The 23,876-nt window shown below is 50.2% G+C and overlaps 10 protein-coding genes across 10 annotated transcripts; 6 read left to right on the forward strand and 4 right to left on the reverse strand.

Moving 5' to 3' along the window:
• Window positions 1-1,594: 1,594 nt before the first annotated feature.
• Window positions 1,595-3,909, forward strand: V8C40DRAFT_229067 (uncharacterized protein). The gene is made up of 2 exons (XM_083212405.1): window positions 1,595-2,867; window positions 2,926-3,909. The coding sequence occupies exons 1-2, from the start codon at window positions 2,108-2,110 to the stop codon at window positions 3,621-3,623; spliced, it is 1,458 nt and encodes a 485-aa protein (XP_083078728.1). The 5' UTR covers window positions 1,595-2,107; the 3' UTR covers window positions 3,624-3,909.
• Window positions 3,910-3,952: 43 nt separating this feature from the next.
• On the forward strand, window positions 3,953-7,166 carry V8C40DRAFT_229068 (ABC transporter transmembrane region 2-domain-containing protein). Its single transcript, XM_083212406.1, has 4 exons — window positions 3,953-4,872; window positions 4,953-6,008; window positions 6,079-6,532; window positions 6,597-7,166. Exons 1-4 carry the CDS (start codon window positions 4,243-4,245, stop codon window positions 6,914-6,916), a joined length of 2,460 nt encoding a protein of 819 aa, XP_083078729.1. The 5' UTR covers window positions 3,953-4,242; the 3' UTR covers window positions 6,917-7,166.
• Window positions 7,167-7,960: 794 nt separating this feature from the next.
• V8C40DRAFT_279064 (uncharacterized protein) lies at window positions 7,961-9,277 on the forward strand. The gene is made up of 2 exons (XM_083221155.1): window positions 7,961-8,557; window positions 8,663-9,277. The coding sequence occupies exons 1-2, from the start codon at window positions 8,091-8,093 to the stop codon at window positions 9,258-9,260; spliced, it is 1,065 nt and encodes a 354-aa protein (XP_083078730.1). The 5' UTR covers window positions 7,961-8,090; the 3' UTR covers window positions 9,261-9,277.
• A 133-nt stretch (window positions 9,278-9,410) lies between these two features.
• Window positions 9,411-12,277, reverse strand: V8C40DRAFT_3461 (uncharacterized protein). Its single transcript, XM_083222866.1, has 6 exons — window positions 11,465-12,277; window positions 11,224-11,400; window positions 11,121-11,167; window positions 10,950-11,060; window positions 10,734-10,880; window positions 9,411-10,662 (listed from the first exon to the last, which is right to left on the reverse strand). The coding sequence occupies exons 1-6, from the start codon at window positions 12,171-12,173 to the stop codon at window positions 9,499-9,501; spliced, it is 2,355 nt and encodes a 784-aa protein (XP_083078731.1). The 5' UTR covers window positions 12,174-12,277; the 3' UTR covers window positions 9,411-9,498.
• On the reverse strand, window positions 12,278-12,909 carry V8C40DRAFT_3452 (uncharacterized protein). The gene has a single exon (XM_083222865.1). It carries the CDS (start codon window positions 12,709-12,711, stop codon window positions 12,382-12,384), a length of 330 nt encoding a protein of 109 aa, XP_083078732.1. The 5' UTR covers window positions 12,712-12,909; the 3' UTR covers window positions 12,278-12,381.
• Window positions 12,910-13,829: 920 nt separating this feature from the next.
• Window positions 13,830-15,313, forward strand: V8C40DRAFT_229076 (NADP-dependent oxidoreductase domain-containing protein). Its single transcript, XM_083212407.1, has 3 exons — window positions 13,830-14,033; window positions 14,185-14,975; window positions 15,035-15,313. The coding sequence occupies exons 1-3, from the start codon at window positions 13,889-13,891 to the stop codon at window positions 15,068-15,070; spliced, it is 972 nt and encodes a 323-aa protein (XP_083078733.1). The 5' UTR covers window positions 13,830-13,888; the 3' UTR covers window positions 15,071-15,313.
• V8C40DRAFT_229077 (uncharacterized protein) lies at window positions 15,156-16,927 on the reverse strand. The gene is made up of 3 exons (XM_083212408.1): window positions 16,461-16,927; window positions 15,517-16,395; window positions 15,156-15,459 (listed from the first exon to the last, which is right to left on the reverse strand). The coding sequence occupies exons 1-3, from the start codon at window positions 16,702-16,704 to the stop codon at window positions 15,443-15,445; spliced, it is 1,140 nt and encodes a 379-aa protein (XP_083078734.1). The 5' UTR covers window positions 16,705-16,927; the 3' UTR covers window positions 15,156-15,442.
• Window positions 16,928-16,955: 28 nt separating this feature from the next.
• Window positions 16,956-19,055, forward strand: V8C40DRAFT_3487 (Alpha/Beta hydrolase protein). The gene is made up of 2 exons (XM_083222873.1): window positions 16,956-17,699; window positions 17,755-19,055. The coding sequence occupies exons 1-2, from the start codon at window positions 17,240-17,242 to the stop codon at window positions 18,492-18,494; spliced, it is 1,200 nt and encodes a 399-aa protein (XP_083078735.1). The 5' UTR covers window positions 16,956-17,239; the 3' UTR covers window positions 18,495-19,055.
• Window positions 19,056-19,615: 560 nt separating this feature from the next.
• Window positions 19,616-20,545, forward strand: V8C40DRAFT_260100 (BTB/POZ domain-containing protein; the record flags this gene model as incomplete). The annotated part of the gene is made up of 3 exons (XM_083219099.1): window positions 19,616-19,758; window positions 19,843-20,255; window positions 20,310-20,545. 3 exons carry the CDS (start codon window positions 19,616-19,618, stop codon window positions 20,543-20,545), a joined length of 792 nt encoding a protein of 263 aa, XP_083078736.1.
• Window positions 20,546-21,365: 820 nt separating this feature from the next.
• On the reverse strand, window positions 21,366-23,459 carry V8C40DRAFT_229083 (uncharacterized protein). Its single transcript, XM_083212409.1, has 6 exons — window positions 22,979-23,459; window positions 22,625-22,917; window positions 22,347-22,572; window positions 22,229-22,290; window positions 21,763-22,177; window positions 21,366-21,691 (listed from the first exon to the last, which is right to left on the reverse strand). The coding sequence occupies exons 1-6, from the start codon at window positions 23,261-23,263 to the stop codon at window positions 21,608-21,610; spliced, it is 1,365 nt and encodes a 454-aa protein (XP_083078737.1). The 5' UTR covers window positions 23,264-23,459; the 3' UTR covers window positions 21,366-21,607.
• Window positions 23,460-23,876: the final 417 nt, after the last annotated feature.

The following is a 23,876-nucleotide window of genomic DNA, read 5'->3' on the forward strand; positions in this document are numbered from 1 at the left end:
TGGCTCGAGGTCTTTTGGGCTTGGGCTGTGCTTCCATTCCCTGCCACTGCCTGCCAGTCGAGGCCATCCGTCCGGGAGAGCCATGGAGACAGACCCAGCGCAAGACAGGACAGGACAGGGCTGTTCCTCTACGAGCCTCAATATACCAACAACCCCATCCATAGGCATTGGATGCTTGCTACAATACGAAAGGTACGAGGCACGGAGTGTAGGATGCCACCTACGGCGCGCGTACCGAATACGTACGAGTACCGCAGATGAGCTGAGAGCTTCACGGCATGTTCGCAGGCGCCAAATCCATCCATGGCCTCTCGTTAGGCTGCCCCATGGCGTGGTCCGTCGGTGGGTCAAGATCTCTCTGCTGCTGGGCCCCCGAGCTCCTACTGGCCACTGCCGTCAAGCAAATCACGGCTCTGGAGCTGGAACTGGAGCAGACAAAAGGGAACATGGAAGGGGGGAAAGGAAAAAAAAAAAAGGGACGAGCCTCTCTCCCCCAGAAACCTGGGCGCGCCATCCCCCCTCTCGCTGTGCGTGCCGAGTGAAGAGCCCCGACATGGGCTTCGTGATTGGCCGTGTTGGCGCCCAGGCTTCAAATCGTTCACATTGTACCCAGTCGCAGCACTAGCCTACCCGCTGTGCGAGTCGTCGTTGGAGCAAAATGGCGTCGAGGCCCTCGGTGAATGAAGCGTGCGTCGCTTCGTATTGGCGGCATGCATGCTCCCAGGACATGGAAGCATCAGGCCTGGTCCCCCGGACGCTGGCTCTGATTACGGAGCAGCCACGCATAAACGGGAATGGATACCTATTCATGTACGGACATGTACGGCATCGGATGGAGTCTGTTTGATTGGCATGCCCAGCAAGTCGTCACACATGCTGCGGCCGTGCATGTGGCCAGCTGTTCGCGCAAAATGCCTGGCCCGCCTTGTATCCCCGGGCGCATTGTTTCCCGGCTACGTCCTACCTGGTCAGTACTGGACTCTAACACAAGCAGGCATTCGCGGCATCAGCTCTCTGGTGGCTGCAGATTTGCTGTTGTACAGAGGAATCAATCCAATCCAATGCATGATCCTGTCCTCATCTACCTGGTACCTAGCTAGTGCCTTAGGATCACCTCCGTCACATCTGCTAGTCGTAGCGGTATCCAGCGTCCAGTAGCATTATGGAGCTTTTCCAGGGCTTGCAAATTTGGCTATCGATGGCTCTCGCAAGATTAGGTGCCTGAGCCTCCTGGACAAGCTTTGTGCTAATTTCTAATTTTAGGCCCCCCGAGTTTGTCGGTCTGTCTGCAGGGTAGGTGGTTGTCGACAAGGGAAGAATCAATGAGAACAAGATCAGTCGTGCATATTACTTGCTAGGTCCCTGGTATATACGGCTCAGTGGAGTATTATTTTTCGTTTTCTATTTTTTATAGTATATCTTTTCAGATATTGGCATATACGAGTAGATCTTGTAACCAGTTTGGGCGCGTGGGGGTGGTTGCATCTTAAAGAGATGATATCGGCAGATTTGGCAATTTCCACGCCACTTGTGTCCATTCAAAGCAAGCGCTTCCCCTTCTCGAGATACATGGCGCCACGGCAAACAAAATTAAGCAATATGAACAAGGCGTAAAAACTGGAGTCATACCCGTATACTACAACGCACACGTGCCGCAACGGCATGGCTTCAGCAGTACTTTGGCTGTATCTGCAAAGTATCAGCATCTGGCACAATTCTCCGGAGACCGGATCTGGATGAAGATTAGGATTGTGGGGCCGCTTGTGGCTATTCCAGTACAAGCGCATTCGGAGCTTCTCACAAGCAAATTTGGATTTTTACACCAACAGTCATCCGGGCAGCGAAGCCTAAGTAGCCTCAAAGCCACAGATACGCAAAAGCCAAAACAAAGGATGGAAAAAAACCTTACCGCTTGATTTGAAAAGATCAGAAAAGAGGTCCAGATACAATGGGCTGACGCCTTTCTTGTCTATATACCACCTGAGCCCTCACCCACTTTACCATGTAATCGTCATTTCAGCGCTGAAAATTCATCGCATCATCACATCACCCACCCGACTACCCTAAATCCACTATATAATAATTTGATACTTGATCTCATATCACAATGTCGAGGTGGAGCCGCCTTCCTGAGGAGATGAGACTCCAGGTGCTGGAGACTCTGGCACAGGATCCTCGTCACAACGTCGTCAACAGCACATATGGCCTGACCAACTACGCCCTTGTCTGCAGGGCATGGCAGAAAATCTTTGAAAAGGCCAATTTCCGGCGCCTAGTTCTCTCCCAAGACGACGTGGATGCCCTGGATAAGATCCCAAAACGGTGCAAACCCTATGTTAGACACATATGTCTTCGCATCGAGATCAACGAATACCGCACTTGGGGTAGTTCCCCGCAGGTGATACGACCGGAACGAATGGAAGACATAGCAGCAAACAACGACATCATTGAATTGGCCGTTGGAAACCTTTTTCGCGTGCTGAAGTCTTGGGAAAAGGAGCTTCAGAAGGTCCGACCAAGCTATCAAGGCATGGCTCTGGAGATGAGTATCCATTCACCGAGTGACCCCAAGTACGTCTCCAGAGGAGTCACTGCAACAGGGCTGGAAAAAGGATTGTCCTGGACAAACGAGGTCGGCCTCGAAGGGGCTATTTCCAAGATATTTGGTGGATCTGTTCACATCCGATTTTACCAGAACCTTCCCCAACTGAATCTGGTAACAAGATTCATTATGGAAAGACACACACGCCGGCGGATTTCTTCATTTACGCTGCACCAGATACTTTCCAAGTTCCCTCATCTGGAAGATCTGATCTACGAGCCGTGGCAGCAATCCCTGGATACGGTGCAGGACCTGGTTGATGCAGGTATGTCGTTGCTTCGCTCGTATATCCGGATGAACTGATGAGCTAACCATGACCCCAGGCTATGTAAATCTTATAAAAGGCTCGCTGCCAAAAGGACTGAAACACGTCACGCTTTTGGAAGATCGCCAAAATGGACAGGCGGGGCTTTTGACAGCAATAGATCCGGCGCAAAGTGCATCGGCACGAACAGCAAACCCCTTCGTCGGTGCCGCCTTGGCAAAGAGGAGCGTCGACTTTGAGAGTCTCTCGGCGTCATTTCTCGTCGAAGCGAACGACTTCTTCCGAGCGTATAAGCGAGAGTGGACGTGGAAAGCCTTGCGATCCCTGACACTGACATCGATGTATCTGGATTCTAAGCGAAGCTCTGAGGAGATCAATGGCATGCTCAAGGCCGCTGGCGATGCGGCACTTGCGATGCCCATGCTCCAAAACTTGGAAATATGGAATGGTGGCCCGGGACACGCAGCCATTTTTGAGTATCACGGACAGCGTGGTGAAGCCTACATAGCATGGCGCGGCACATGGAACTTGACCATTGACTCACACGCCGTCAAGGCTTGGGAAGCTGTGGCCTACAAGAATCATGGTTGCCGGCTCGGTGTACATGACGAACACACTTTGATAGGGGCCGGCGATGAATTCCGGCATTATCAAGATGTAATCCGGCGGCTCCGGACGAGAAGGAATGTCATCAGTCGGGAAAGCTTGAGTGAGCTGCGATTAGAACTCGAAGACGGATGCATGTGCTTTCCGTAGAGTTGGGATTGGTGGGCGTGTGAAAGCACGAGACGAAAGAGGTACCGTGCGTATGCATCCGCGGGTTGATATATTTTTTGTACCATGTAGTCTTTGATACTCAGGTACTCTTAGATATTATACCCGCCAATTATTCTACATGCATATGACAACATCCATAGAAAAGCGTACAAAATCGCATCTTCTCTTTTCGTCTTTTTGTCGACAATCGCCAAGCTTCCCCAGAGTCTAGCCCCACAGTGTGGAGTCACGTGTGGCTGTTCTGGGGCGGTTCCGTCATTGCTCCATTTCGGGATTGAGGATTGAGGCTGGGCCTCGGGACAGCTGGGCGCGGCTTCACATGTCCAGTCCAAGTTCGTCGCTTTTCATCCTCTTCCCCAACACCGCCCGCTAACAATAGACGACACGATTATCGCCTTGCCCGGCTGCTGATGGCTTTTCCCCAGCGGCTGCTCTGTTAGAAACACGATTGATGCGCTGCTTCTTTTGCTGCTAAACGACATCTTCCCACACGCGCATACGATCGACTTGATGAACCCCGACTCCGTCTAGACGGGACTTGCGACGCCTGGGGTGTCCGAGAAGCACGTCCAGCGTCCGCACCGGCTACTACAACACGATGGCGGCGCAGTCAAACCTGCGCAGGACGGCGGCGGAGGATGCGCTGGCCGAATTCCTGGAGAAATGGACCGGCATCCTGGGCAAGAGGCTGCGGTCCACGTCACGAACCACCCGCACCCTCGCCACGCTCTCGCTCGCCATGTCCATCATCCTCGGCGCAGAGGGCGGAAGGCGGTGGTGGAAGAAACGGCGGCACGAGCATGAGCAGGGCCGCAAGCTGGTCCGCACCAATTCGTGGCTGCACAACAAGGATGGTTCCCGAACCATCTATGTCCCCTACAAGGACGGCACCTCCAAGGTGGTCATTAACACTACGAAGCCTCTGACCTTTGAGGCCCATAGACGGCTGTTTCTCAACCCGCCGAGAGTATCTGGCCTTGGCGATGGTACGGTGCCTTCTGCCCAGACTAAGCCTGGCTTGAATCTGGCCTTTTTGCACCAGTTCCTCAGTCTTATGAGCATCATGATTCCGCGGTCGTCTAGCAAAGAGGCCGGTCTGCTCATTAGCCATGGCGTTTTCTTGATGTTGCGGACATATCTATCATTAGTGGTAGCTCGCCTGGACGGTGAGCTAGTACGAGATCTCGTCGCTGGCCGTGGAAAGGCCTTCTTGTGGGGTATTGTAAAGGTACGTGTTTATGCAAACCTCTCTGCTGGGGATTTACATCAGCTGTATAGCCTGTGTTCTAACTGAAATCCTCTCTATAGTGGTGTGGACTGGGCACATTTGCCTCTTACACGAATGCCATGATCAAGTTTCTCGAGTCAAAGGTATCGATTGCGTTCCGAACTCGGCTTACTCGGTATATCCACGACATATACTTGAACGAAAATCTGAATTATTATAAATTGTCTAATCTAGACGGAGGCGTGGGACAAGGAGCCGATCAGTTCATAACCCAAGACCTGACGTTGTTTTGTGCCTCGGCGGCCAATCTCTATTCATCACTGGGCAAGCCCTTTGTGGACATTTGCGTCTTTAGCTTCCAGCTTTATCGATCCCTGGGCCCGCTGGCTTGGATAGGTCTGATGAGCAACTACTTCTTAACCGCAAGTATTCTGCGGAAGCTATCTCCACCGTTTGGCAAGCTGAAAGCTGTCGAGGGCCGGAAGGAAGGAGATTTCCGTAGCCTGCACGCTCGTCTGATTGCCAATGCGGAAGAAGTAGCCTTTTACGGCGGTGCGGAAATGGAGAAGACTTTCTTGAATAAGGAGTACAAGTCTCTTAAGAGCTGGATGGAGGGCATCTACATGCTCAAGATTCGTTACAACATCTTGGAAGACTTTATCTTAAAGTATAGCTGGAGCGCGTACGGCTATCTGCTTGCTTCATTGCCCGTCTTCCTGCCGGCCTGGGGTGGCGTTGGCGGTGCCGCTGAGATGAGCGAGGGCGGCGAGAAGGGCCACAGAGAGCGGAACCGCATGAAGAGCTTCATCACAAACAAGCGGCTGATGCTTTCGCTGGCCGACGCAGGCGGCCGAATGATGTACTCCATCAAGGACCTTGCCGAGCTGGCTGGATACACTAGCCGCGTGTATACGCTCATTTCGACTCTTCACCGGGTCCATGCTAACGCTTACTACCTCCGAAGCGGACAGAGCGAGCTCTACTCTCTATCTGACGTCCAGGGAACGATTCAGAAGGGATTTGATGGTGTTCGTTTTGAACAGGTGCCGGTTGTTGCCCCTGGCCTTTGGCCCCAGGGCGGAGAGGAACTGCTGGACTCTCTATCGATGATAGTTCGAAGAGGCGAGCACCTTTTGGTATGTATAAACTAGGCTCCGTCCTTATTACTGTTTGAACATTGATTGACGAATAAACCCCCTTTCCTAGATATCTGGCCCGAATGGTGTTGGCAAGACTGCCATTTCCAGGATCCTAGCTGGCCTGTGGCCCGTTTACCGGGGACTCGTTAGTCGACCGAAGAGCATGGGTCAAGACGGCATCATGTTCTTGCCCCAGCGGCCGTACCTGAGCCCCGGTACTCTTCGAGATCAGGTCATCTATCCCGACGGCCACGTGGATATGCGGGAGAAGCGCAAGTCTGAACAGGATCTGCAGAAAATCCTTGAGGCGGCCCGCCTTGGCTACTTGCCAGATCGGGAGGGCGGCTGGGACACGCGCAAGGAGTGGAAGGACGTGCTCAGCGGGGGCGAGAAGCAGAGGATGCAGTTTGCGCGCCTTTTGTATCATGAGCCGCAGTATGCCATCATCGACGAGGGCACCAGTGCTGTCTCGAGTGACGTTGAGGGCTTACTGTACGAAACGTGCAAGGAGAGGGGTATCAGTGAGTAATCCTGCGTTGTTCCATTAAGATCTCTAGACATTTGGACTAACAATTCTACCTACAGCTCTCATAACCATTTCGACGAGGGCGTCTCTCAAGAAGTATCATACTTTCAACCTTCAGCTGGGCGTCGGCGACCAGGGCGACAGCTGGGAATTCGAGCGCATCGGAACGGAGCGCGAGAAGATGCAGGTTGAGAAGGAGGTGCAAGAGCTGCGCGAACGCCTGGCGCAAGTCGACGAGCTGAAGAAGAGGCGAGACGAGATTGAGAGGGAGCTCGCGGCGGTGTGGACGGACAAGGGCGATTTGCTTGACGCACCGTCGTATATCGGCGTTGACGACGAGATGCAAGCTGAGCACGAGGAGCAGCAGGTCGAGGCCTGAAAGGAGCGCGGCTGACTTGTTCTTTTACTGTAGGGGGCTCTGGAGGATGGGGGACTGACTGCATGAGAGACATGAGTGCATGGATGGGTCTTTTTTCTTTTCACATGTGTTTGGCGGAGATTGGTTTCTTGATTTTTTATACGTGATGCCCAGTTTTATACAATGTATTATTTTATCCTACCTAGAGCGGAAGCATACACACCGAGGCAGTTTTTTTTGATTTAAAAATAGGCAATTGTTCAGCTTCTCACGCTGGTTTGTCTCATTCGGTGCGCTATTGTGAGACATTGGGTGTTTCTTTTGGGACAGTGGGAGGTGCACGAGGCGGTATGAGGTCCGATCTAGACTGTGGTCCATGATATATATTTGTTCAGTCTTCTTTTGAGGGTTGGATCTTGGGCGATGGTGCTATTCGGATGATTTGTTCCGGCGAGTTCATTTGTTTTATACCACAAGAGACACAAGCGAAGCATTTGAATCATGAGAGAGATGCTATAGGAGGGAAGCTATGAGGAATGATGCTGTCTGTGAATAGGCCCGTATAGGAGAACCGCCCCCATCACCGCAAAGCAAATTACACCCCAACATAGGATGAACCTGACAAAAGCATATCTAAGACAAAAAATGTCAATCTCCATTTCCCGCGTCGGAAGCCGTCTTGACTAGCGGCACGAATCCCACGGATTGGGCCGCGGCGTGGTGAAGCTGAGAGCGTTTCTTTTTCTCCCTGCATGTGCTATACTCTGTCTGTTCACCCCGGCATCTGCCCTGCATGCGGGATGAAGTTTGGTGACTGACCGGACTGGTTTCTAGGCCGCTTTAGTTTTAGTTTGTAAAATTGTAATTGATAGAGGAAATAAGAAAAAAAAAAAAAAGAAAAGAAAGCTGGGTTGTGTGGCTGTTCTGGATTTTCGGGGGTCTCACTGGTGGGTGTCTTAGACGAGAGTCACATTGCACTGGTTTGTGATAAGAATATATATGATAGGGGTAGTGGTTGCGAGCAAGTTTATTCTTGCTCCTGTGTGTGATATTTTTGTGATTCATCTTTTTATTGCTGTTTGTCTCGGCTTGCTCCCATTTTGTCTGCTTGTAATGTTGTGATCATTTATGATACATCGGCTAATTGGAATACATCCATCTTTATCTACTATATCTACGTCCCGTTATACGCACCATGCCACAATCACCCCAATTTCATACGCGAGCCGGATCGAGGGCTTCGCTCGCTTCAGTCGGCCAGATGCCCGTCATTAACGAAGACAGCAATGCCATTCCCATGTCAACATCACCAACAACACCGCCACCAGCAATCCTACGTGTACCGACCAAGAACCCCCGACGAAGCATAGGATATCCTGCTGAAGGACCAACTATACCGTTTGTGATTGGGTTTCAAGATATGCCCCCAGGGGTTCTGGCTCCAGCCGAGTGCAAGGACGAAGGCGACGATGGAGATGAGGATACTGTTGTTGGACAGATGACGCCGACGCCGCCGGTGCGTCCAGGAGATAGTCAATGGGATGGTGAGAATTGGAAACCGAATAATACGCAGAGGAGATGCCACTTGATCCTCATTATCGCTGTAATTCTGGTGGTTCTCGTTGGGCTTGCTGTTGGGCTATCTCTTGGTCTTACAAAGGCGTGAGTTCTATATGGTCTCTTTTTGACGTATTGGATGATATACGATACACGTATGGGATCAAGCAGTACTCATACTATGAAGAAAGCTGACATTGGGTACTGCAGATCAGCCAAGAGCCGACGCGATAGTCAAATTACTTTCGCCTCCAACCTGCCAAACGGCGCTTTCGCAATCGATACACTGCTTCAAGACTCATCTTCAGCATGTACTTCCAATCCAACCACCTGGAGCTGTCTTTCCTCCCAAGGCGACCGTGTGGTGCGCTTTTACTGGAACATCAAGCAGTCAGGCTCAGGTTACGTGATTTCTTCCTCCAACGACCCCATAGTTTCGTCATTTTCGAATATCCCTTTGACTCTCCTCGACGGCGGCAACGAAGACGAGAGAGTGACGTTTTCTTTCACGCTGGATGTTACTTTTGAGCCGCCCGTTACGGCAACTAATCGTGCTGCAAAGTGCACTTATACTGACACCACCTACGAGGCGACGCTCTGGACGAAGCGCGGAGCACAACAGCCTTACAGCTCGGTTCAGAAGCGAACCGGGTATGGAAACTGGACGGGGCTGGTGGAGATTTCAGAGAAGAAGAATGCTACGTTGGGAGTGCCACAGTGTGTGGATTCGCAGGGAACTGTAATTGCGGATGTGCAAGCCGAGATGGGGACTTGTGAGTGCGCGTATAGGACAAAGGGGTGGCAATAAGGGGATTAAAGGCTTGGGAAAGAAAGAGTTATCTGAATATCAATGTATAGAAATGTGTAATGTATATATGTATGTAGGGATGGCGTGCGTATTCGATTTGAGAGTGGTTCTTTTGGATTTTAGCAGATAAATGACTGTATCAAAACAACTGGGGTATAAAATTCTCTTAACAAATGGAAAAAATGTCTATATGCTTACTCAATTACACTGAATCACGACTTACCATGCATTCACCCACTTACCAGGAATCCTCACCCATAAGCTCATCCTCTTCATCTTCATCCATAGCTTCACCTTCGCCTTCACCCTCATCCTCATCCAAATCCATCATACTTGCCATGCCTGCACTTTCTGGGCCATAATCCATAGATATATCCATGGCGTTGCCAGCGGACGTCATGATAGTTTGACCTGTTGACGCAGGGAATCTGCCAAACTGAACTCGTTTCCGCTTCTTCGCATTCCTCCGTTCACGGCTTGTACTCTCTGACCGCGAAGAAGTCCTCGAGCTGCGTTTCTGCTGATTAGTTTCTCCTAAGAGCTGGTTTGTTTGTGTCCCTAGAGCAGAAAGTGGTGGATTAGTCGCCGGACCAGCTCCCGCCGTCTGGCCAAACATAGAAGGTCTTCGGTGACTGAGATGTATAGATGAGCCAGTGGAAGAGGCACTGAGTGGCGATCGATGGCTTTTGCGTCGTAGAGAGGGTACCCGCGTCATGACTGCTGGATTAGTTCTCGCTGCCCGTGAGCCATGAGTAAAAGCCGGTTGGGGGTGAAGACCTGTAGGTGAATCCGTTGAAGAAGCACTGAGTGGTGACCGGTGACTTTTGCGTCGTAGAGCGGCTACATGCGTGATGCTTGCTGGATTAGTTCCCTCTGCCCCTGAACGGTGACCAAAAGCTGTCGGTGGGCGAGGATATATAGGTGTATCCGTTGAAGAATCACTGAGTGGCGATCGGCGGCTTTTGCGTCGCAGAGTGGCCACATGCGGATTCACAGGCGAAATATTGCGGTTCGTCACCTGAGGAGGGAGTAAGCCGCCATTGCTCTGATTCCCCGGACCTGGCATCTCAACTATTGGACCCTGTGAGAGAGGGATTGGACTTGTTTTTGTAAGTGCCCAAAAGTCGTCCCAAAAGGTCCGTGTCTCATGATCCAATTCCTGGAAACCGCGATACTTGCGGTCGCAGATCTTTCTCAGTAGATAGGCCAGTTGTGGGCGATCCGCTGGCTTCTCGAACTGACACTGCATAATGAGATCGAGGAGGTCGGCTTCGATATAGGCGTGTGACTCTCTGCATATGCGCCAGCCGTATGAGCCACCTGTGGCTCTTCGGTCCTGAGCTGTGTATTCCATCGTGGTTAACGGGTGGCCTACCCAATTCCTTGTGATGATGGCCTCCATCTAGATGAATAATCTGATTAGCGTAATCCCCCACGATATGGGACTGTTAAAAAGTAAACGGGGATACTCACAATTTTAGCAATAGTAAAGATGTTTGTCCAAGTACCATATCGTCCAGCAACTTCATTGTGCTGAGGATCAAAGGAATCGCCGGTGAATCTTGATACTGGGCCTGGATTACTTAGATCGATTTTGTCCCACTCTTTTGAAATCGTTTCCTAATAATCATATGAGCACTCATTCTCATCTCTGATTATTGCAGAACATGCGCGGATGAGAATACTTACCGGCGGAGTGCGGTTGGATTTGGGACACCTCCTCACTTTCCAGTAATCGGCCTCTTTCCACTGCTGCCAACACTCCCTCATTCTATGGCTGAACTCTCCGAAATCGTGAAGCTAGTCAAATATACTTGTAAGTTCATAGCAACCAATATTTGCACCATCCCTCATGCTCACCTTGAAAATCGGATGGTGAGAGTGCTGAGCATCTTCAGAAAGGAGAACTGTTCATCTTAGGTTAGTTCTGTCAAATATAATAAAATAGTAGGTGAGTACATACTGTTTTGCTCTTCCAGATCGAAATGCACGTCGTGGCTATCAATCAATGTGCAGATCCTAAGGAGCTCATCAGTATTTCGAACATCGTCCAGCGAGTCTAATACTTTATCGAGACCCTCAGGACCCCATCTCTGTGCTGCATCCGGCTGCAATGCCGTCGACACAACGCCTTTCACCACTGCAAATGAACAATCAGCTACTAGTTTCTTCTCCCTTGAAGAACAAGACACGATGACACTTACGGCACTCCCAAATCTCCCACAGCACCTTGCTCGAGAATCTGGTGTGAAAATACGAGGCCTTGGCCATCATATCGTAAAGACTCCCACGCTCTGCATACTCCAGCACAAGAACGTCCATGTTAGTCTGCACAAATCGCGGGCCTCGGTCTATCATGTGGCCCCTGTTGATCCTGCGCCTAACACTGTCAGCCATTGCCTGAATGTCCAGAGCTTGAGTAACGTGAGAAGCCCCTCCATATCGCAGATGCCAGTCTAGCTCGCTATCAAAGTCAGCGTTTTCACGGACAGGTATCTTGATGACAACCTTGATGCTACTCTGGTCTTCAAAAATGACGTGCCAAAGCGTAGCTATTCCGAAGCCGCCTTGGCCAAGGACCCTGATCCATTCAAGTCTGAAGCCATCCCATTCAAGGAGCTCGATGAACTGGCCGACCTGTTTTGGCTGATCTGAGTGGCTGCTACGGGAATCTGTGAACTGGTCACCAAAGGGCCATTCGAAGGGTTGATCGTGCTGCATGTGTCTGGGGTGATAGGGGACTCTGAGGTTCTTGACGTGCTCCCGAAGGATTCTGCTGGTGTTGTGAAGAGTTACGACTCTGTCGCCGCGAAGCAGGGCTGATCGAATGGCGGATATGTTTCGGGTTGGTGTGAGAGGAGTCTGTTTTGCCGCTGTGCGGCGCACGATGAGATGAGGCAATGGCGATGGCATCTTGGCCGTGAGGACGATGACGAAAAGTCAGTGATAGAATATGCGAGTAAAATTGACGATTTCCATTTCTTCTTCTTCTTCTTCTTCTGCTATCCAAGTCGGTTGCTACGATATATGTGTGAGTGAGATGCCAAAAATAACAACTCGGTCAACAAAGAGGGAAATCCAACACAATGCATCTTCATCTTGAACGCTCTCGTCGTTTCATTCATACACTGCCGCCTTGAACCATGTTCATTGTCTTTGACGACGATAAACGCCCTCTTGTCCCAATTGGCAATGGAACAAAAGAAATTGAACAATGGATAGGGGAAAGTCGGCAATCCAACAAGGGGTCTCTTTCATCTCCTTGTCCTGGATGAAGTCGTCCCGGCTCAAAGAAACAAAACCCCGCTGTCGAACGACCCCTCAAAGAGAAAATGGATACAAGCCACCGCAAATAGATTCCTGGCTGTCTCCACCGAATAGCTTCAAGCGTCGTCACCATAAGCAAAAAAGCCCGGTGAGGAGTTGCTCGTACTCGTAAGAAAAGTTTCATGAAGGAAAAAATCGACAGCAAATTGCAAATACCCGCGGTATCAATAGCCCGACCAACAACGACGATGTCATCTTATCCCTCAGGTCAAGCCTCCCATGTCCTATTTCCTGAATCAAGTCCAAACTTTCGTCCAACCAGTCGTCTTTATTAGTGATGTCTTCCTCCTCCTAGTGGATAATAAGCTCCATCGAAAGCGTCGGGAGCCACAAGGGGCGGCAACCAACCGGACAATTAGCCGCATCCTGGCCGGCGGAGCTTCGAGCGATTTAGGCTAAATTGCACATTTGCGGTTCCCTCAGCCTGATCATCCGGAATATCGAAGAACTGTTTCGAGAACCCGAAGGTGAATGCAGCTTGTTGCCGCAGCATTCCATGGTCATCTCCTCGCCCCCCCATTCAGATCCACAATGACATGTTTTTTCTCGGTGATGTACGAGTAAATGAAAAAGAGGGCTTGTGCTGCAAGGTAAAGCGCCATATTCCCGAAATGCATGTGGCATCATGCCTACGTAGGTTAGCAGAGCCACATCGGTTCATGCCCGTACATACAGATGAGCGAACGCAGTTAAACGCACAAATAAGAGACAAGAGAGCAAAGTGACAAGTTAAACGCACTAATAGGAGAGCAGAATGACGAGCCACCAAGGACCCTGAGCTCTCCGTGTTAGACAAGATAGATGACAGCTTGCGGCCACATGCTCCCCCACCTCCTTGGGTGAGAAGAGCCATACATACGGGCCGGTTAGATCTGCTAGTTTCTACCCGCCCTCATGCATATAGGCGGCAAACAAGAACTGGCGCTGGGTCCGACGGATTATTACTGGAGCTTTGGCTTGGACCGTTGCCTCCTCATATCTAGACTCGCCCATCCATCCCAGGCCCCAGCTGACCCTTACTTGGCGGGCTAGAGTGGGATTCGATTCCACTGCGTCAAAAAAAGAGAGAAAGGACTCCGCAAGGGGCGATAGCAAGGCTGCGGCTGCGAATAAGAGAGTAACCCCAAGCCATGAGGCACCGAGCGAGCATCCTCTCGAGTGGAGTTCGAGCGTTGTCCATAAATAAGCCCCGACAACCTTCGTTCTTCCTGTCTCGTTATTCTATCCCATCTGACGCTCAACCGGTTCACACTCACAAGACCTACCGTTGTTTCTCGACCCAAGGAAGACTAGCAAGCAAGATGGCGTCCCCCACGATTAAGCTCAACAGCGGATATGAGATGCCCCAGGTGGGCTTTGGCCTCTGGAAGGTCGACAACGCCGTGTGCGCGGATACCGTTTACAACGCCATCAAGGCCGGTTACCGTCTGTTCGACGGTGCTTGTGGTAAGTTTCAATTTTTTTTCAAACTCAAAGAGAAGTGAAAAAAATTAGAAGAATCTCTCCCTCTGTTTTCCCCGCATTTTGCTTGTGAAAGTTGGGGTTGCGTCACCAGGAAACAGCATCAGCGCTAACGTTGCATCTCCCACTTACACAGACTATGGCAACGAAAAGGAGTGTGGTGAGGGTGTTGCCCGCGCTATCAAGGAGGGCATCGTGAAGCGTGAGGAGCTCTTCATCGTCTCCAAGCTGTGGCAGACCTTCCACGACGAGGACAAGGTCGAGCCCATCACCCGCAAGCAGCTTGCCGACTGGCAGATTGACTACTTTGACCTCTTCCTCATCCACTTCCCCGCTGCCCTCGAGTACGTTGACCCCAGCGTCCGCTATCCTCCCGGATGGTTCTACGACGGCAAGAGCGAGGTCCGATGGAGCAAGACCACCCTCCAGCAGACCTGGGGAGCCATGGAGAAGCTGGTCGATGCCGGCCTTGCCCGCAGCATCGGTATCTCCAACTACCAGGCCCAGTCTGTGTATGACAACCTCATCTACGCCAGGATCCGCCCGGCTACGCTCCAGATTGAGCACCACCCTTACCTCCAGCAGCCCGACCTCGTCAACCTTGCTCAGAAGGAGGGCATCACCGTCACAGCCTACTCCTCCTTCGGCCCCACTGGCTTCATGGAGATTGAGGACTTCCGCGTCAAGCACGCCGCTCCTCTGATGGAGAGTCCCGTCATCAAGGAGATTGCCACCAAGCACAAGAAGACCCCTGCCCAGGTTCTCCTCCGATGGGCCACTCAGCGCGGCCTGGCCGTCATCCCCAAGACCAGCCGATCGGAAGTCATGGCCCAGAACCTGGATTCCGTCAACTTTAACTTGGACGACGGCGACTTGACCAAGATTGCCGAGATGGACTTGAACATCCGATTCAATAAGCCCACAAACGTGAGTTGCCTCTTATCATCACTTGTATCAAACTGTTCACTGCTAACCTTTGAGCACAGTACTTCTCCGCTGACAAGCTGTTCCTCTTTGGTTAAATCGGAATATGTTGGAGTAAAGAAAAAAAAGTAAAAGAAATCCTTTTGTGCTAGTAAAATTCCCTTGTTGGTGTTAGGATCACGTCTTCATTGTTCCTCTTTCAAAGAATAGCTGGGCGGTCAGTCTGGATAGAATACAAATATCAGAATATTCCGAACCATTGGAGCTGGCAAAACCTTTGTTTCATCTTACACCACTTTGGACACGATGAGTGTCCGATCAAACCAAATCAGTGAAACGGGACACAAATGCCTTGATTGTTGCAGTAAAAGATGCCATGAGATAATAATTCGATAAACGCCGTAGTATTTCCTCCAAAAGACAAACCATTCTGTAACTCTAATACTCCAATCCACATCGTGAAACTCACGTTATACTCTCACGAATGCTGAACAAGGTTAGAGGATGATCAAACTGGGAAATATCGGGGTAAGATAAGACTCACTAGCATCAATCTGCTTAACTTGTGGGAGTGCAAGCCGAACTTTGTTCCTGTACAGAGCGGGGCCACGCAGCTGAAGAGGGTTGCCCTCAAAATAGACGGTTGTCAAGTCCTCCTTGTCTTTCAACTCCTTTTCCACCTCGGCAAAGTCTCCTAGTTGATTGTAACTGGCCCACAATTCTTCGAGATTTTCCAAGGGACCAACACCTTTGAGGCTGCTAATCTGATTGTTGGAAATTTCGAGTATCTTGAGGTTGGTGTTATTCTCAATACCTTCCAAGGATTCGAGGGCGTTGTGGGCAATGTATAGCTCCTCTAGCTGAGGGACTTCCTTGAGGGGAGACAAATCTCGGATGCGGTTGGACTGGATACTCAGCAGACGCAGCTTGGGGAGTCCTCCGAGCCCTGTCAGCTCTGTAATCTTGTTCTTCGCCAGCCATAGCTCCTCTAGATTCTGTAGGCTATCGAGGTTTTGGATCTCTCGGATACGGTTTGAGCCGAGTTCTAGAGACTTGAGCTTGTCAAGCCCTTCTAGCCCCTCGATTTTGCTGATCTTGTTAGCGACCAGGAATATCTCCTTAAGTTCCTTAAGATGATTGATGTGCTTAATGTGTTTGATCTTGTTGAAACTGAGATCCAGGCTTGTAAGCTTTGTTAGGTTGTCCAAGCCCCGGATGTGGGAGATTAGGTTATCGTATAAATCCAGCTCTTCCAGCGTATCGGCAAGGCTTTCGAGACTTTCGATATCTTGGATGACATTTTGTCGGAGACAAATGCGGGTAACGTTCTTGAAGCGCTCCAGCCGTAGGGCAGGCAGTGACTTGATGCGAGAGTGGGAGCACATGATTTCTTCGGTGCCGGAATCCTCGCTATCGAGTAAATCTGTCAGGTAAAGCAAACGTCAGCTCGAAATATGTATAGGCTCTGCTCGGCTCATGGTATCCTACTCTCGTCTGCCCGGATCTCCTCGCCATGCAGGACATTGCTGTCGTCTGAGTACTCCGGATCTGACAGGGCCTCTGGGTTGGTCATGAGCGCAGTCTTGGGAATCCGCAGCTTGCCATCCCATCCCTTGCTGTCTCTGAGAGACGGGCTTGGCTCGCCATCGACGTGATGAGACGGCCGGTCGTCCACGATGTCGATGTGGGCAGTGCCCTCGGCCTCTTTCTCTTTTTCGTGCGGGACGTCCATGACGCACTGCCGATTCTAGTGTAAGCTCGGGGCAAGATCGTCGTAGAAGAGATTTGGGTTGTCAAAGTTCTGAAGCTCGGCCAGAACACGTTGTAGTTGCTGGAGGATGCTCTGATCACTGGATAGTTTGGTTTGTCCAAGAGCAAAAGAGGCACGCGAAACGGCTCCAGTGCTGCCTATTAGTATTTTCTGGAGCTTTCTTATTTAAGCTCCAGCTTTGAGCCTTGCGACAGATGAGAGCCCGAGTGGCGTATTTTCAGCGATGGGTGACGCCCAAGCCCACTAAACGCACGGCTGCTCCAGGCTAACGCGGGGTGGCAGGGGCTGCATCATTACAAAAAGTCCTGTAATTGACCTTGACAGCTGCATGTGGCCATTTTTATGGCTCCTGCATAACATCTCTCAAACGGCTTAACATCTTGAAAAGAGCAAACAGTACTGCCGAGGTCGAGCATGTTGTGAAAAATTGATCAAGACTTGTTCCCACAGTCACTCCATTCCTGATTGCGGGGTCCGGGAACTTGGGCTTTCAGTAATGCGCATCCCATCGTCGTCGGTTGCGCATCTCAGAGTGCCGGTGATACATGTGACGACAAGGGGCTACCGAACAGCTGCGCCATGGGCATGGCAAGCAAGAAAAGCTACCGTTCAGCATGGATATAAGCAAGGGCGTGGGATTGTCAAGAGGCAAATCCACTTCGGCCAAGTCTTGATGCCGCCTCTCATCTTCACCGGACTCTTTCTTGCCCTTTGGTGCTACAAATGCATCATGCTTGTTTTATTCCAGAATGCTATCATATACAACCCCTTTCTCCCACCAAATGCCCGAAGCATGACGATCTCCGAGTTCTCTCGTCAGTGTGGGGGTGTCGAATGGAAAGAGGATAGAATCAAGTCCCTGGATGGTACAGAAATTGCTCTTTGTATAAGTGAGATATCTTGTGGCGACGAGCGTGGTGGACCAAAAACGCCAGTCTACATCCTCTATTTCCAAGGTATGCTAATCGATTTCCGTTAAAACTTATTGCAATTGGCTGAGTGGAGGTATAGGGAACGCTTCATCTCTTCCCCCTCGACTGCCAGATATCTCAGGCATCCTACGCCAGCTGAAAGCAGAGACCAAGGGACAAGTTCACTACACCATGGTTTGTCTCAGCTACAGGGGGTATTGGACATCTCACGATCGTCCTTCTGAGAAAGGTATCGACTTGGATTCTGAAGCGGCTCTTCGATGGGTATCAAAGCTTCATCGTGAGAAACATAAAGAAACACAGGCGGCACCAGTCACTATCCTTTGGGGACAGAGCATCGGATGTGGATTCGTGACAAACCTAGCAGCTAAGACCCAAGATGCTGGCAATCTGCCGATCAATGCCTTGGTGCTAGAGACGCCGTTCACAAATACCCGAGCGATGCTCACGGCACTGTATCCGCAAAAGTGGCTGCCATATCGATATCTATGGCCGTTCTTGCGCAACCACCTCGACAGCTGGGCAAACTTGGAGCTGATAGCTGCAAAGACCCAGAAACCAGGGGTCTACATCGTAGAGGGGGGCAAGGACGAACTGGTGCCCTCTGATCACGGCGACATCCTTTATCGGCGGTGCCAGGACGTCCAATTATATGCGGAATTGCACACCGTTCGCGGAGCGCTCCATAACGATGTGATGGTAAGGAGACATGGCAAACACATCATTGCACAGTCTATTGCCTCGGCGGTCTTGCGGGCGCAGGAACTCTCTGCCGATCAGGCGCAATCTCTGCCCGGGTTGGCAAAAAGCAAAACCTGAGCGTGAACACCGGACCCGAATCTTATACTTGAGAGTTTGGTCAGATCAGCTGTGCTACGGCTCCTACTTCCAGTCATGGCCAAGTCCGCGCCCAACACACACACACGGGATCCTCGTACCGGCCTTAGCTGGTGCAGTAGCTTACCAGAAACTCAGATGCAACAAGGCCTGTACCTTGTAAAGCAATCTATCCATGATCCACTGGCGAAAAAGCACGGCCCAAGCGTGAGGCTTGTTGCAGGCCGTCCGTTGTGAGACACTGGCCGTCGTGAGAATTAGATAGAGCGTCCAAGGCATCAGGACCGCTTCAACCATGGTCGGTGACAAAGCCTTGATGTAATTGGCTTCAATTGACTCCGAGATTCTCACATTCCTCTCATCTGAAGTTTCCAGCAGCCCGAATCCCAAAACTTTTGATTCCGCGTGCCCCATCGCCTTGATGCACTATCGCGCATTCCTGCAGGCTGGTGTATGGATGCCTTGCACGGCTCCAGGCACCGCACGGCTCAGAACAGGCTCTTAAGTCTGTCCCACTGCAGCCACCATCAAACCTGTTGAAACGCCCGTGGCCTGCCCCCCCTTTTCTCAGCCCTTCTTCGCTCTGACTCGACGAACTCAGCAAGGATCCTTGGTCATCGGGCTGCGAATCCGCCTTGGCCTCTCAGAATGGTTGATACAAGTGCCGCCTGGCATCACGTGCTTTCGCAATCTTTTGGCGTTTACAGTGGCACACTGTCATTATTACTGTACAGGACTAGACGCGAAATTAACCGAGTGGACGCGTTGTGTCATCTCATTATCACCAACCCTGCCTAGGCCGCCTCACTAACGGATCCGGGGGGTGTCTGTAGGCAGGCAACGCCTCCTATGGGCTTGGGTCCGGTGTCGTATAAAACCATGGCGTTCCACCTCGCTTTATGCAAAAATTTCAGCATCGTCCGGCTCGGTGCCTTAGGTAAGTGAATCGATTTTACGGTGTGGTCGATTCATTCCGGACTTTCCTCTCCTTCACACTTATTGGTTATGGGCAGATTGCACGGTTGATTGCATCTGCCGTTCATGACAATTGTGTCTTTCTTTAATTAATCTTTTTAATCACACCGTCTCCGACCGGGTCCACAATGTACTCCAGGCGCTTCGAAACCTCCAGCCGGAGCTTTTCCAAGGGCCACAAAGTGTCCAAATCTAGCTCTTCCTTTAGCAAGGACAGTGGCATTACTAAAAAGCGCCATGAATCTCGCCATCGGAGACCAGCTACGGCTTCGTCCGCAAGTGAGGACACCATCATGACAAGGTAAGTTATTCTCCATCGTGAAATCCACAGAGTGTCAACTAACATGGTCACTAGCAACCTGAGCTCTTCTATTGTGACCCTCGTTGTTGGTGCCGAACAGAGGCTTTTCGCCGCACACGAAAACGTCCTCTCTTCGAGTCCCTTTTTTGACAATGCCCTGCGAAACCTCTACACCGACCCCTCTGCCAAGAGAATTTCTCTTCCGGACGAAGAGCCCGAGATTTTCAGTTCGGTGCTGGAGTACATGTACAAAGGGGACTACTATCCCCGCTTGGTGCACAATAAGCGGCGGGATTCCTGGGAACTAGAGGCCCCCGGCAATGACGATGATAAAAGGACGGCAGAAAGTACAGTCTACCATCGTGGCGTTGATGGTGACCTGCTCAAGGACACTGTCATCTACTGTGCCGCCGAGCGGTATGGCCTAGATGAGTTGAAGAAACTGGCTCTGCGCAAGCAAGGTCTTCGTAAGTTTTCTTTTGGCACCATACTCATCCTGTCCTATTCCTGACACAAATTAGAATCGGGCATTCAGTGCAGCACCATCTTGGCCTCCGCAAGATATGCATATGCCAACACCCCTGACAGCGACTCAAAGCTGCGAGCCCATTACTTGGCTCTGATCATTCGGTCTCGCAGCACCTTCAAGCGAAGTGGCACAATGCAGCTCGAAATGTTCAATGGAGGCACTCCGCTCTTCTTTGACCTCTTTGTGGCCCTCTGCAACCACGTCGATGATATTTCATCTACACAGTAGGTCTTTCTTATCTGTTATTTCTTTTGATTACTACGTGATTAACAATCAAGAAGAAATACCCCACGATCTACCCGCCACATGTAATGTCTTAAGCTCATCTCTATAAGAGCTAGTTTCTTTTCCTATGTCACCCATCCAAAAGACCACACCAGCCCGATAACAAAAACAAACAGTCGCGGCGCTTTTATGGAATCATGTTTTCTTTATACAGTTATTTTTTTTTCACGACTATTCCCCCACGTCATCTCTTGTATCATTATGTCTCTGCTTTCTTTCAGCCGCAATGCCCTGCGGCTTGTTTGTTTCATCTCCTTTGTCGACATTTGAAGATTCACGGCACTATCTGAAATTACGATGATTTGGTATTTATGAATGTGGGATCTATTGTTTTGAAGGAGCTGAGATTGGACTATAAGGCTAGCTCGTATCTATAAAAGGGATTGAGGCTCACAAGAGTCGCTGTATTCGTTGTGTTAGAGCTATACACCAAGCTTGTATGGAATCAAGTTACTTCTTTTATATAGCAAAAAATTTACACTCAAAGTCACACAGTTGTTGAGTTAAAGCTGGTATCATCCCTTGATTTGGTAAAGAACTTTGAAGTAAAATGATAATATATCGCATAACGTGCCATGGCCTCATTCGTTCCTCACCACCAAGGAGCCGCACACCTTCCGGACATCCTAGTCAGTTCCCTAAACTTCCCTGGCAATGAGTCATTGGCTTTATGCAAAAATACTCAGGCAAACAACAGGTGTGGCAGCAGCGGAGGTGTACATGTGCACGCAGGAGTCACAGAGAGCCAACCAAACGGTAAGGCTGTTGGATGAAGCAGCCACTAGGAAAAGGCCGTATTCACGGATATCTTAGCTATCTAATATGCTATGCGTGCTGTAGTACTTCGGGTGTAGGTATGGTTAGTGGGCAGTAAACATGTGCGCGCACTCAAACCTTCTCAGAACTATAGGTTGCGGGATGCCTCTCGCGTATAAAGCTACGAGGCTAGAATAATTCTGAGTTTCATTAAACGACTATGATCATCTGATACCACCTTCGTCTCATTTAGACGCCTGTGCCTGGGAAAGCGCCTTTCTTGGATAACACTACGATGCCTCGTTCGCGGGCAATGTAGCCTTTCATCAGATCCTGGTTATCGACGTCAGCAACAAGGCTCCCATGAAATCATGCTCGGTACAATGAGGGACTCTGAATCATACCTTGTAGATCATGTTCGCTATCAAGCATTCAACTTCATCAGTGTCAACCAACTCTCCACCGCTGCCCATACAAATAGCTGCGCGGAATTCTGCCACTGGTACTCGTGTGCGGCGTACTGGAGTGGTTTCTCCCTCTTTGAGCTCGTCAAACCCTCCCGCGATGAAGACTTTACGTAACAAGTTGCGCAAGGCAATGTCACGACCACGTTCAAGCGTCAGATAAATACGCCTCTTGACAAACTCATCTTCACCTTCTTGTAGTGCGAGGTCAAAGGCGCGGAGATCACCGCTTCTGATGCATTGGGCTAAGGGAAGGAAGAGCCTTTGTAGGCGCGGAAATGGCTCCAGAAGTGCTTTTGTGGGCAACACGTGGGTAGTGAGGAGGCGACATGGGATGAGATACGTAAGGATGCGCCTATAAATGATTAGTACCACATCAGATGAGTGATGGAATATTTCAACATACTCCAAATTTGGCAGTGCATCCTTGTTGCAGAGCTCCCATGCTTCGACAAGATGTTTCTCGGCCTTGAATAGTGCCATTAGCTATGCGAAACGCCTCATGATTGAGGATTTTTTCTCACCTCGACATAATTCTCCTCAAGGAAAAATAAAACACCCTCATAAAACTTGAAGGTGACTCTTTGCGACTTTGGAAACGCTGACAATGGTGGCATGTCTCCTCTGTATGCGCTCAACGTCTTTAAAATAGTTCGTGAGAGCGAGGCCGAGTTCAGCTTAAAGTATGTTTTGAACAGCAGGTTAATGATGAAGTAGATGCCCCATTTCCTGGATTCTTCTAATGGCGCCCTAAACATGAGTGTTAGAATCACACAACATGGGACTGAAGCAGGCCACAAACCGGTCATTGAGACAAAGGGTGAATATTCTTTTCAGGTGCTGCTCGCAATCTCTCAGTTGGCCTTGCTTCTCGGTCTCTGGATCAAAGTCATCCTGCATAAGAGAGGCTCCTCCAGAGTTGTCACCGAGGTTGCGGCTACGCTCCGCGTCAGATTTGATGGCGAATAATCTCAAGTATTTGCCGATCATGTAGAGACACGGGATCGTCCACGCTTCAAACCCAAAGTTATTATACCCCCGAATCAAAATGGATGTTAATTCTTTCCATGATTCGTAGACTTTGGTCCACGTTGACTGTTCCAACGTTAGCAGTCAGACACCCATGGTCCTCAGTATACGGCATCACATTATGTACCTTGCCATCCTCTCCCGCAACAATGTCCCCAACGGCATTCCAATATGCAGCATACACCTCGACCCAGCCTTTGATCTCCTCGTGATCCAGACCTCGTTGGTGAGATGAGTTTGATTTGATCAAGTGTTTGATGTCACCTTTGATCCTAGACGAATTGCTGCTCTTCAAAATTGACCTCAGTCGCTGGGGGTTCTCTGGTGGGGATATCGGTGAGAGGGTTGCGGCGAGCAGGTATCCATTCTGCTCTGCATGGGCTCTCGCAAAGCTCTTGAATAGCTCGTCCATATCGATGAAGATGGAGAGCTTGAAATGGGCTTGATTGGTCAAATGCTGATTCGCTCTCAGTTCTCGTCGAGTCAGAGAGCAAGTTGAATCTGTATGAGGTAAGATAATTCTGGTCTGATTGAGATGGTGCACTCTATAAGTGGAAGTGGTTGATATAGCTAAGAATGTCCATCCATACCATAAGGGAAGCTCCAACGCCTTACCACCCATCACAGGTAAAGGCATCAAGGTACGTACCTCTTAGCTCCAATGGCAGCTGAGGTAAGCAGAACTTGCGTGTGACTTTCCACGTGATACGCTGCCGAACTTTTCTAGCGCTGTGGATCTACTCTCAGCCAATCGCTGTGGAGGTTAAAGCCCTGCGACAAGTTTGGTGCTCAACCCTCCCCACTCACCCGCACACAAAAATTATCGCTGCATCACCTCTAACTTGACAATCTTCAAATTTCGCGATTTGTCGAACAGTCACAGTGAGTCGGAAGATTATCTTGTTAAGATATTGTACATACTAACGATCGTCCAGATGGGTAAGAATCTTCATTTACCAGTTCACCTTTCCGAGAATGCGCGTTGTTGTGAGGACATGGTGCCGTCGAATTTCGCCGTAAAAATC

This window comes from Trichoderma camerunense (genome assembly GCF_050948025.1).
Source record: "Trichoderma camerunense strain CBS 138272 chromosome Unknown V8C40scaffold_1, whole genome shotgun sequence".
Classification (NCBI taxonomy): Eukaryota; Fungi; Ascomycota; class Sordariomycetes; order Hypocreales; family Hypocreaceae; genus Trichoderma; species Trichoderma camerunense.